This window comes from Cariama cristata, unplaced genomic scaffold, assembly GCF_000690535.1.
Source record: "Cariama cristata isolate BGI_N322 unplaced genomic scaffold, ASM69053v1 scaffold25574, whole genome shotgun sequence".
Classification (NCBI taxonomy): Eukaryota; Metazoa; Chordata; class Aves; order Cariamiformes; family Cariamidae; genus Cariama; species Cariama cristata.
This window is the reverse complement of record NW_009615106.1, coordinates 37,368-49,951: the sequence shown is the minus strand read 5'-3', so window position 1 is coordinate 49,951 and position 12,584 is coordinate 37,368. Positions and strand designations below refer to the sequence as shown.

The 12,584-nt window shown below is 56.0% G+C and overlaps 1 protein-coding gene across 1 annotated transcript in view; it reads left to right on the top strand.

Annotated features, from left to right (window-relative positions):
* The window catches only part of AGRN (agrin), a gene marked incomplete at its 5' end in the record, with an annotated part of 43,380 nt that overhangs the window by 645 nt on the left and 30,151 nt on the right, over window positions 1-12,584 (top strand). Inside the window, 5 exon segments of the mRNA XM_009699703.1 lie at window positions 1,662-1,886; window positions 2,039-2,245; window positions 7,942-8,163; window positions 10,641-10,835; window positions 12,056-12,256. Coding sequence (XP_009698005.1) covers window positions 1,662-1,886; window positions 2,039-2,245; window positions 7,942-8,163; window positions 10,641-10,835; window positions 12,056-12,256 — 1,050 coding nt within the window.

Genomic DNA, 12,584 nt, shown 5'->3' with positions numbered 1-12,584 from the left:
ACAATCATCCCCCTGCCACTCCGAGGATGACTTCCTCTTTGGCTAATGGTGGCTGTGGCTACTGGTAATTAAAAGCAACCGTATTCATTAGGAAAGCCGTGAGATCAGTCAGGGCATGTGCCAGAGCAGTGTTTGTCCCCGGAGGAAGGAGCGTGGGGGGTTTTTTGGGCAGGCTGCAATCCTGGAAGAGCTTTAATTGCGGTTTGACTGCTCAGTCCCAAGTAGGGCGAGATGGGTGCAAGTGGGAGGTGCAAAAGAGGTGATGCCACGCTGGGCGCTCCAGGTTTCTAGGGCAGAGAATAGGGTTCGAGCCTCGCTGCTCCTTTGAGGTCCTCCTGATTTTAGCTGGGCATCAGCAGAAATTCAGACTGTCTGTGTTGAGCAAGAACCTGAAAATTCTTGAAGGAATCTGGACTCCGTTGGGTGTGCTGTAGGGCTTGAGGAGAGGGAGGGGAGAGAGTGGGAACGCACAGTGCACATCTTGAATATCCTCATCATGCGTTCCCTGCGATGTGTCTGTGCATCTGCCCCAGCCCCAGCCCCTCTGATGCGGTCCCCACCTCCTCAACTGTACCACATCCCTGCCCCGCTACGGCAGCCTTATTTACCCACAGCTCCTTGAGTCCACGCCAGATGTTCTTGTGATTTTTGTTGGGGTTTGGAGAGGCCTCCGAGGAGATAACCCATCCCTGGCTGGCTGTTGCTGTGACTGCAGGGCAGGAGTGAACACGGGCAGCTCTTGCCAGAGGGGTGAATGGGAGATGGATTGGATAGGTCCTGCGGGAGCGCCTTCATCTTCTTCATTTCCGTGATTACTGCATGTGCTAAAAATGGACAAAGCAAAAGACTTCAGCTGTGACCGCGTCCTAGCCCAGCCTTCTCCAAGGGACGGGGGGGTGGCTGAAAGGGAGGTCCCTCGCCTGCTTGCGAGAGGCAGGGGAAATGGGGGACTGTGTTGTTTCCTCCCCGTGTCAGCCTGGGACTGCGGTCAATGCAGGGGTTTCAGACTGGTAGGATTAAAGGGCAGAAGAAACATTTGATTGCGTTTCTGCAATTGCGGACAATGAATCAGCACTCCCAGGCATGGTGCCTGGCAAGGAGGAGAAAAACCTAGGGCGAGAGTGGGGATTAGTGAGCAGTGGCACCTGTTTTGCCCATGTCTTTGGGATGCTCATGTGAGCTCAGCTCATCAGAGAGGGGGATCTGTCTAAGCCTAGATTAGAGTGGTGGGGCAAGGCAGCGTGCTTTCCAGCACTTTGGGAAGTCAGGGAGGGAGAGTGGGGGGAGTGGGATGGGGGTACCATGCCCAGCAAACGCCCTTTGGACTCGGGAGGTTTGCCTGGATGAGGAGGGGAGAGCCCTGTCCCCTAGATAGAGGGGGGTGAAGGCAGCTCGGGATGGGGAAAAAGGGCAGAACTCATCCCATCCGGCGGTCACTTTGGAAAAGACACATGTCCTCAGTGTGTGCAGCTCAGTCAAAAAATGAGTCTTTACGTGTGCGGAGCCCTACAGATAATCCAGTCTTGAGGAAGAGCTCAGGTGATGCTGAGGATGGTATGGGGGCTCTTGGGGCCAACTGGGCAGGAGGAGGGCAGGCCAGGGAGCACCCTGCCGGGTAGGACATAAGTGTGCCTAACGACCTGCTCTGCCTCTGTGCGCAGACCCTTGTAAAGGTGTCCTCAACGACATGAATCGCGTTTGCCGGGTGAACCCCCGCACCCGAAGAGCAGACCTGCTCTCCCGTCCCGAGAACTGTCCCCCAAAGAGGGAGCTTGTGTGCGGTGACGACGGGGTGACTTATGACAATGAGTGCGTGATGGGGCGTTCAGGGGCCATCCGGGGACTGGAGATCCAGAAGGTGCGTTCAGGGCAGTGCCAGCCTCAGGGTAAGTACCTCTCTGTGTCCTGGGGAACAGGACTGTTCAGGTTCCTGATCTTCCCCGCTGCTCCGTGCCATGCTCTTGGCAATAAGAGTATACCCCCACTCCCCTGTCCCCGAGGTGGGTGCGAGCGGTGGTGTTATCCTCTCTCCTCCCAGACAAATGCAAGGATGAATGCAAATTCAACGCTGTCTGCCTGAATCGCCGTGGCACCGCTCGCTGCTCCTGTGACCGCATCACCTGCGACGGTGCCTACCGCCCCATCTGTGCCCGGGACAGCCGGACCTACAGCAACGACTGCGAGCGCCAGAAGGCCGAGTGCCACCAGAAAGCTGCCATCCCAGTAAAGCACAGTGGACCCTGTGGTAAGCACCGGTGCCGTCGGGCTGGTTACCCCCAGGAACACTGGTACCCCCACACCTCTCACTTCCCAGCCTCAGCAGCCACTTTAAGCCCAGCCTGCATCAGTCCCTTCCGCGCAGGCAACGGCGCTCGCGTTGATGCTGGAAAGCTGCAGGTAAGTTGTGAGGGGGTGCCCAGCATTTGAGCAAGCCACAGGTTCTCTCCGATCTTGCGGCCGACAAGCCCTAAATATCTGTTCCTTCCTGTTCTTTTTCCTTCCAGCAGTCAGCAGTCTTCGTGTGTGTGTGTGCGCGCGCGTGTGTTCCTCCTTGGTCTTGTCTCTGATGTGCTCAGTAACACGGCGAAGGCTCATTTGTGTTTAAACGCTACCAAAGTGTCTGTGATGTGCAGCTGGTTTCTCTCATTCACTGTCACGGCCAGGTGCACGTTCACCACCACGCAGTTCCCGTGCAGCCCACGCCATTCATTTCTCCTCCCAGGGTAGTGCCAGTCCCCAAGCCCCTTCCATGCTCCCCCCTCCATGCCCGCCTGCTTCTCTCAGCTCCAGGTACTCTCCGTAAGGAACTCTTCCCAGCGTGCCTGCTCTCTGGAAGTCTCGCCATGGCTTTGTCTCGTCTCTGGGAAAAGCTTTTGACCTTTCCAATGGATGCTTTTTCAGGCGTATGTGATAGGATGGGCCTTCAGGTCCCTAGGATGTTGGGAACGTCCAATTTTAAAATTATTGCACAGAAAACGAAGGAGGTTAAACACGGTTGCTGGATTGATTTGTACAAGTTGGAAGGACTGTTCATTTCAGCCCGAACTGGTTTTTACTAGATCTAGAACTGTGTCCTATTATTTTAAGCTGATGTTTTATAAGGTATCGGCTGTATCAAACCTTTTGAAATACTTGGCAAATAGGCCCCGTGCTGCGGATCTGTTTTGTTGGCTTTGAGCTCCTGTAGTAGGGTTTTAACGCTACCAGCCCCAGCTCCTTGAAAACCGTTTGTCAGGCTCCCAAGATCACACTCAATATAACCACAACTGTTATTTTTAATCGTCCCTTTCACTGTGTTCCTGGTGGTGGAATGATTAGGAGCCGATTCCCCAAGTTCTCCCTTCAAGGAGGGCAAGAGAGGCACCTTGCGCTCCTCTTTCTGCCCGGGCCACGGGGACCTGGTGCTGGATGGCAACCAGAAGCCTTGCTGGGAAGCCGGGCACGCCGGCAAGTCTGGTGCTCGTTTTCCTGCCCTGTTGTGCCACTGTGGAGCTTTGCTGGAGGTATGACCAGCCTGGGGCTGGCATGGGAGCACAGGGGGCTGCTCTTGGCAAGGCGGGCTGCCTCGGCGCTGGCAAAGAGAGGTGCCTGTGGCTGGGCTCCCGAGGCAGCGGGGCCAGGAGGTGGTTGTTCGCAGCTGGGTGGCCGGACCCTGGTGCCCTGGGCTCTGTACGAACCCTTCCCCATACCTCCTTTTAGAGTCAGGCTTCCCAAATTTCTAGGGTGAGCAGAGAACTCGTGCTGCTCCTTACCCTGCTGTCGGACGAGCATCATTTCCACTGCATTCAGTGGAGTGAAGCCAGTGGATGGTAGGATACGGTCCTTAAGCATTGGCTGTTCCTCTCTCTCCCATCTTCCTCCCTTCTATTTTAGCTTCCCCCCAACTTCTCTTCCTCCAGGCGAGGACAGGAGATGCGCACATCTGCTTTTAGGAGCTACGTCCTTGGGGGGTAGGAGCAAACAAAGCTCATAATCGGGGTGAAGTAAATCAAAGCTGGGGCTATGTCTGCCAAAGCCTAGGATTTCAAAGTGCACATGACGGCTCCAGGCGGGCCCTGCAGCAAACCACCACGAGGTGTGCGCAAGCCTTCGGCCTCCCCATCAGCTTAAGAAAGCATCTTTGCCCTGAGCTCGGTGCTGCCCTTTGGAAAGAAAGCACGTCCTCCTCTGTGTCACCAGTTTAGACTCAATGCGAGATGGGAAATGTTTAGAAATGGGGGTGGGATGGGAGGGTGATGTTAGTCGCCAGCAGTGTGTTAATCTCTCGCACGTTAGCTGCCTAATGAACTCCAAGCTCTGCTGCTGTCTTTTCCAACAGAAAGGCAAAGGAGGCAAAGCCAAACAAAACAGTCCAGGCCTTGTTTTTAATCCTTCTCTACTTTGACGCCGTGCTGATGCAGCTGAGAAAGAAGGGATGGGATGAGACCGATGTGGACAGGAGATGGAGGGAAGGTGTCTGTAGTTGCATCTGTCTTTTCCTCCCTGTCTCTCTCTGCTCTCTTCCCCCTCCCCGCTCTCTTTCTCCCTCCGCTCTCTCTCTCTGTCTTTTCTTTTTCGTCTGTGTCTTGTGTTTTACAGTGTTGCCTGTTTGGAGGAAGGAATTGTGTCCTCGCAGCACCCTTCTGCTCCCTACCCGGACATCTCTGCTAGGAGGTCGGCTTTCTCCCCTTCTCCGTAGCCAGGGTCAATCCTGGCCTCTTCTCACTGCTCCCCACCTCTCTAGTTTTGCTTGAGAGCCCCCGGGATGGAGAGATTGCCCTGGTTTTGCTCCCATCCCTCACCCCAAACTCTTCCTGCTGGAATGGAAAAGCCTTGCAGTGCAGTGGGGTCTTGTCCGATGCTTGCCGTGGCTTGACCCTTCGAGGCAAAGGAGAGTGGGAGTAGAGGTGGGTGCTGTGAGCCCCCACTCCTTAGCAAGCCCCTCTTCAGCTGATACATCAGTCTGGACTGCTCCTGGTTGATCTTACCTCTCCTTTTGCTCCCAACTAACTGCCCTTTCTTCCCTACCTCCTCCTTCCCAGAGACTTCTGCCTGCCTGGGACTGTGATGCTTGTCCCTTTGCTCTCCGTAGTGTGTGTAACGCTTGTCTGTGCAAGTCCAGCGGGCCGGGGCTCTGCAGGGATTGCAGCTCCCCTCCCCAGCATCCAGCAAAGCACCCTGTGCCTTTTGGAAGCACCGAGGAGCTGTCGGTGCTCAGATGTGGTTCTTCCCTAGGAACACTCCCCTCTGGAGCCGGTGCCGGAGCCCGCTGGGTGTCCTGGGCACAGATCGATGGGGCATGATGGGTTACAAAGCAGCTTCAGAATCTCTTCTCCATAGCCATCCGCAGGTGGGGCTTGCGGGAGAGCTCAGTGTCCCCAGGTCTCAGGGCTTGGTTAGGTTTCTGCAAAGCTCGGCAGCAGGTGAGGGATCGTGCCCTTGAATCAATTAGGGTGCAGAATGAGTGCATTGCTTGCTCTGTGCCTCGGTTTCCCTGCCTACAAGATGGAGAAGGGCCAGGAACCAAAGCAGGTCTTGGTTATAGCACAGCCTAAGGTCCTTCCTCAGTAGGTCCTCGTTATATCCACCCACACCAAACGTGGTGCCAAAACCCTCATTGACGTCTGCAGGTGCCCAAGGCTGTGTGTGACATTTCGCAGGCTGAGATTCAGGCTGTGAAGGAACTTCATGTGCTGCATCTCTGCAGGTTTGCCTGCATAAGAAGGGCAAGGAATGTCAGGGCACTGTTCTCCATCAGACCTGGCACCTCCCTGCGCTCTCACTCGCTGCTCCCTTGCTCCCCAAGACACGAATGTGAATTTGGATTTCAAAGGAGTGAATGTACTTGCTTCACGCCTAGCTCGTTGCATCCTTACTGCCTAATTGTGTCCAGAAGAGGTGCTTTCTCCATGCAAGCATGTGTCTCTGTGTGTTTGGGGGACGTGATTATGGTACAGGTGTTGTCTTACAAAAGCGAAACACAAGCAGGAGATGTGAGCAGCATCACAGGGCTAAGCAGAGCAGGGAGCGGTTCCTGGTCCTTGGGAGCTGCTCACAAACTCTTCAGCTGCAGGGAGGTTGAGGACACAGTTGAAAAGGCTGGGTTGAAGATGTGCTTGAACTGTCCTCCTCTTTTCTGTCCCTTTGCAGACCCTTGGCTCTAAGTTTTGACTTGGTGGGTGCTTCCCAAAGAGCCAAATCCAAAATTCAAGCTTGCCTGTGCCCACGCAATGGACCGTTTTCTCACTGCTTGACAGCATGCAGCCAGACTCCGTATCTTGCTTTGCAGATATGGCACCTTGGTCCTAGCAAGGGAGGAAAACAGATCCATTGCCCTGTGCCCTCTGCCATGCCAGCAGGCTCTTGGAGGGCTTTGTCTTTCCCACCGCCCTCCGGCTCCGTGCCTGCCTCCCTGTTCAGTGTTGATGGGACTGTGTTGTGTCTGCCTGTCGCATCCATCTTGTCTTGGCCACAATGTCTGTTCCCCACATTCTGTTTTATCATGTGTCCTTGTCAGTGTTCAGCACGGATTAAATCTGGGTCCTTTCCTTGCCCCAGGTCTTCAGGGCTTTTATCTTGAGGCACAAGAAGGGGTTGCTGGGTAGTGCCGGGTCTCTCCCCAGCAGCACGACCAGTCCTTTAGCTACCTGGCTTGGCTTTGGGCTGGTGGAGGGCATTCATGATGAAGGGGCATGTCTGCCTTCAGCAAGCGGGCTGGGAACCGGGTGGAACCCCAGGGCTTTCCCTGCAAGCAGTTGCAGAGCTGTACCAGGGAGTCGGACGCAGCCTTTTCTCTTTGCTGTCTCCATCAGGGCTGGCTGCTCACCTCATCGCTGCCAGGCATCTTACAGGGAAGGTACCACCAGCTTGGCTGACTTTGATTAAGCAGCTCTGGTTTGTGAGCAGAGGGGACTGCTACCTCTCAGCCTGTAACCCATGCCGTGGGGCATTGCCCATCCCCAGAGAACCTCAGGGCTCTGCTGGAGCCAGATGCTCGAGGTCTGGGATGAAGCAAGGACACCAGGTCTCTTCATCCCACCGCACAGCAGCTCCCTGGCATTTCCAACGCCAGCTTGCGAGAGGAGGGGAAGGGAGCTGAGCTGCTGGGGAGAGGAGAGAGATGGGCTGTGTGGTGATGCCAACTGCAGGTGTCCTCTCCAGCCAGGTCTTCCTGGGTATTGCCACAGGGGCTCTCAGGATGAGCCGTTCAGTGGACAGTGTGATTCTGAGGTTGTGGGTCTCAGTGAAAGGGAACTATCCGGGTATGAGCATTTTGGGTACTGAGGGTTCGGCAACCGGTGGCAGGTACTGCGTGACGATGTAGTGAGTGTCCCAGAGGCATCGAGACCCACGCTGAGGAGGGCTTTCTGCTGCCTCCTGCCCTGCCCGCTCCCACCAAGCTGCTCATTCAGATCCCACTTGGCAGGCAGGCTTGTGGCATCGCTGCTACCCGGGATAAGAAGTGCCGGCTCTCCTCCTGGCAATGAGGGACCTCAGTCCGCGTTGCCCTCCCTCCACACATGACGTTTGTTCTTGGTGCTGTCTGTGAGCTGCTGGGGAGATCCAGACATTGGGGTTTGGTGGAGAAACCCACGGGGCTGATCCCACTTCTGGCCAACCCCTCGGGACAGAACGTAGCTGGGATGGGGATGGGATGGAGGAGATGAGGCAGGAATCCCGTTCATGGTGTGCAGGGAGAAAAAAATCTTGTGCCTGCTTCCCATCCCTAACCTCTGCCAAGCATGGGGAAGATGCTGAGCTGGGCATGTCGGGATGGCATGGAGGGTGCAGGGGCTGGGCTGGTGCCAAGGCCAGGAGCTCTGTGCATTTGCCACGGCTTGGGGGAGGCAGGCGTGGGCCTGAGGCTGGGGATGCTGGCATGCATTGCTGTGCACAGTGCCCTGGGCAGCTGGGCAAGCGGTGAACTGAAACCAGTGCCTTTTTCTCCTGTCCCCTCTGCAGACCTGGGCGCACCCAGCCCATGCCTGAGCGTGGAGTGCACCTTTGGGGCCACATGCGTGGTGAAGAACCAGGAGGCTGTGTGCGAGTGCCAGCAGGTGTGCCAGGGCCGCTACGACCCCGTGTGCGGCACCGACAACCGCACCTATGGCAACCCCTGCGAGCTCGACTCCATGGCCTGCGTCCTCAAGAGAGAGATCAAAGTGAAACACAAGGGACCCTGCGGTAAGAGCCGATCGCCGGGGGTTTCCTCCCTCTCCTGCTGTTGGCCGCAGCCCGGGTTTGCTTGCTGGGAGCAGGCGATGTCTTAAGTACAAATGCGTTAAAAGAGAGGGATTTTGGGTTGTATTTGTGCTTTGGTTGCTGCCGTGTAGCCGGGAGGGCAGGGGAGAGCCCGCTCGGTTCATGTGCTGCCTGTTTGGTCTGGCAGAAAACCCACCGGCACTTCGTGCGGGGCGAGAGCGATATGGCGTGGGGGGTCTGGGGGGGCTGCTCTTCCCACTGTCTGGTGGGTTAAAAACAGAGCAGGCTCAGCAGGAGGGGGATGTGGGGAGAGAAGCCAGTAACCAGCCTGAGAGCCGCCTTCCTGACCAAGGGGAAAGACTTAGGGCAATGCTGGTGCGAGTTACCTCCCCGTGCCAGCACCACTGCCTGCACCATCCCCTTCCCCGGCAGACCTTACCCTGTAAGGTGCCCTGGTGAGAAGGCGGCTGGTGCAGGATGAAGTAAGCTCGCCCATGGAGCAGGGTTCATCCTCTTCCCTACCAAGATCCTGCCGTGCACATATGCGACCGAAGCCCACGGGCAGCGGTTCCATCTGCAGGCTCTCCCTTGCGGCCAGCACAGCTTTGCCAGTCGGAAAGCGTTTACACACAGGCACAGCCCAGGCTAACTGGGTTAGCCCTGGGCAAAATCTGCCGGGATGTTCAGCTAGGGCTAAGCTGATGGTGGTGTTTCTGCCCCTAACCTTCAGCTGGGTGTCAGGCGCTGGTGCCTGTCTCTCCACCCAGGGCTAGTATGTGTGGTGTAGCAGTGGTCCTGTCAAAGCTGGACTTGATCCCGTACAGCCCTACCTGGGGAACGTGCTCCTGAGCGGTGAGGGCTTTGAGACAGCAGAGAAAAGAAAGACCCTTCCTTCAGAAAAGGAAAAAAAAAAACCTTCCACCTGGGGAGCTGAGGAAGAAGAAAATGCCGGTACCAACTCCAGGCGGTTACAGGAGAAATGGTGTAGGATGTGAATGCTTGGGCTGTGGGACACACGCGCGTGAGTGTGCTGTAGGAAAGAGCTGCCCTTGTCTGTGCGGGGGCTGCCTTGAGAGCCCCTCTCCTGACCTGCAGAGCCCAGGGGTGGCTGCAAGCTTTGTGCTGTAGATAGAAACCTCCCGGCCAACAATCTGCACAAACCAAGCAGGGGGTTCTTGCGTTTTCCCTCCCCCATGCGAAGGCAGCAGCTGCTGTGTGAAAGAAAAAGAAGAAAAACCATCTTTGAGCCAAATTTCTCATGAACTGAATGGCAGGGAAGGAAGAGAGGTGTTTGTCTGAAGGGGAAAATGAAGCCGTGAATCACTAAATACCCAGGAGTCAGGGGATGTGCTGGCTGGAGTCTGGTCTCTCCTGCAAGGAGAGATAGTTGCTTTGCAAGTGTGTTATTACAAAGATAAACGTCTTCTCTGACCCAAGCGCACGTGCGGTGTGCGTGTGTTGGCAGCGGGCAGGCGGAGGGTCCCGCTGGGCGAGGGGACAGGGTGCTTTGAATCAGTCCTGTGTTATACGTGCGTCCAGCGCTGCTGGCACCCTGAGAAACTAAGGGAAGACAGTATCCCCCTTCCCGGCCAACCACCTCTTCCCACCCTTGCTGATTTGCCATATGTGCATCCTGCTGCCTCTCCCCCCTGGGAGACCGGCCGCTTGCTGCCTGGGATGCTGCACTCCTCCTCCCAAGGCTGGGACTGATTTATCGCTCCTCGTAATTACACTCAGCCCCATGCTGTCTCCCACCTCTTATTTAGCTATAACAGCATCCAGCTCTGGTGACATTTCATCACGGTTACTCCTGGCCCTGACGTCTTTTACGAGTAGTTGTTGCCTTTCTGCCTTCGAGCCTGACTCTCCCTCCTCCTGCAGCCCTCGCCTCGGTCCATCCCTTGCGCTGTGCCCTGGGGCTCCTGCTCCCAGCAAGGCTGCCGGCATCTGCAGGGGCTCAGCCTGGGGGATGAGGTTGCAGTGAGGTTTTATTTCTGCTTTATTTTGTATTTCTACTCTGGCACAGGAGAAAAGGAGGCTGAGGGGAGACCTGATCGCCTTCTACAACGACCTGAAAGGAGGTTGTAGCCAGGTGGGGGTCAGTCTCTTCTCCCTGGTAACTAGTGATGGGACACGAGGAAACGGCCTCAAGTTGTGCCAGGGGAGGTTCAGGTTGGACATTAGGAAGAACTTCTTCACTGTAAGAGTCGTTAAGCATTGGAACAGGCTCCCCAGGGAGGTGGTGGAGTCACCATCCCTGGAGGTGTTCAGAAAAACATTTAGATGAGACACTTTGAGACATGATTTGGTGGCATGGTGGCGTTGGGTAGACAGTTGGACTTGATGATCTTTGAGGTCTCTTCCAACCCTAACGGTTCTATGATTCTGTGGTTCATTAGACAGCAATGCTTGCCTAACCTATTGTTTTAACTTACTGGTTTTGTTCTTTGTCTTCCCAGACCGTTGCGGCAAGTGCCAGTTTGGGGCCATCTGCGAGGCGGAGACGGGCAGGTGTGTGTGCCCCACGGAGTGCGTTCCCTCCTCTCAGCCCGTGTGCGGCACGGATGGCAACACGTACGGCAGCGAGTGCGAGCTCCACGTCCGGGCGTGCACGCAGCAGACGAACATTTTGGTGGCTGCCCAAGGAGACTGCAGTGAGTCTGGCAAGGTCCCCTTCTTCCCTTGTCTCACTCTTGCTGGTGGCATTTCGGAGAGCGGATGCTCAGCCTCGTTGGCCACCTGGGTCCCGCTGAGGTGCCTGGCCGTGGCCGTCCAAGGCTCACCAGTCATTTGTAGCGCTTGCAGCCCGTGGGTTTGCCAGCTTTGGGAGGCACCAGAGAAACCCCAGGTTTGGGGTGTGCAGAGGGTCTCCCTAGCCTTCCTCCTGGTGCCTTTAGTGGTTGTTTTCAGGACTTGCCAGGAGAATATCAGCTCCAGAGTAATGGGGCTTGCCCGAGGACACCCAGGAGCCTGGCTCTGGGCTGCAGCTCCTGCCTGGTCAATCGGCCACCCTGCCTGAGGCTTTTCATCTTGTCTGGCACGGTCTTCCCTTTTGGCTTCACAAGAATTGGGCATCTTGAGTCCTTCAAGCAGCTTCTCCTTTTTCACGTGTTTTACTTTCCCCAGCTGTGCATCATAGGTGATGTCTGCCCTCTTTATTACTTGTCTGAACCAAGCAAAGAAATTGGGCTAATGTCCATTGAGCCAAGCAAAGAAATTGGGCTAAAACCATGTTAATAGCTACCACCAGAACTCAAAGCATCAAGGGTCTAATTGATCAGTAGCTTTCCCTTCCCTCCATCCCCTGGGGTTAATTCCTCTTTGTTTCTGTGTTTCCTCTCCACTCCCCAGCCCAGGGAACTGTCTGTGCTAATTTCTTAATGAATTAAAAGCCCCGCCGAGGTTCTTCATTCGGACAAATGCCACTTCAGTAAAAGCAACGCTTTGAGCCTTGTAAAACCCGTCCAGCTGGGTCTGGTGTTCCAGGGCTGAAGTGTGCATGGAGGCCCTCTCTAAATTTGGGAGAGAAGAATGACCGAGCGTGACAGATGACTGTCAGCACTCCGTGGGCACTGTGAGCAGGAGGAGGCTGAAGTCAGAATACACCGTGAGAGTAAATGGGATCTCTTGCTGGTGTCCTAGAAAAAAAGCTGTGGGTGCTGATGGGAATCAGAAATGCTCAGGACTGGCACCTGTCCGTTGCAGAGTCTTTACATGGTTTAAATAAGCGATAACAAACCACTCTGGGGAAGGAGGACGTTTCCCCTTGCCTCAGAGGGTATGGCATTAGCACTCCCCAACTCTGTGATGCTGGTCAGTTGGCTACAAAGGTCCCTACAACATCTCACGGTGGTTCTTCCCTCTCGCCCCACAGAGTCCTGCGGCAGCACGGTGTGTTCCTTCGGCAGCAAGTGCGTGGGTGGGCAGTGCATGTGCCCCCGCTGCGAGAGGCAGCCCTTTGCTCAGGTGTGCGGGAGCGACGGCCGCACCTATGCCAACCGCTGCGAACTGCAGACGGCCTCCTGCCAGCAAAAGAAGAGCATCGAGGTTGCCAGGATGGGCCCGTGCGAGGACGGTAGGTTGCCACCGTTTCCTGCGGCCGTGTAGATGCGAAAGGGTGAGGAAGGAGTGAGGCTGCACACAACGGGCTCTTCCCCTCGCTGCTCTGCTGTGCCCAGCTGCTACGTGAGCCCCGCTGTGTGACAGTGCCCTGGGACACCCCCAGCACCCCCAGCACAGCAGGTCCTGTGCCAGCGATGCTCTCCTTCCCTCCTGGCCGGCCGCTGTCACTCCTCATCACCCTGCCTGCCACCTCCCTTTCCCCTTTGTCTTTCTGGATCCATCAGTATTGAGGGATGATGCCACCTGATCGGCTGGGCAAGGAGTTTATCACTGCTTTAATT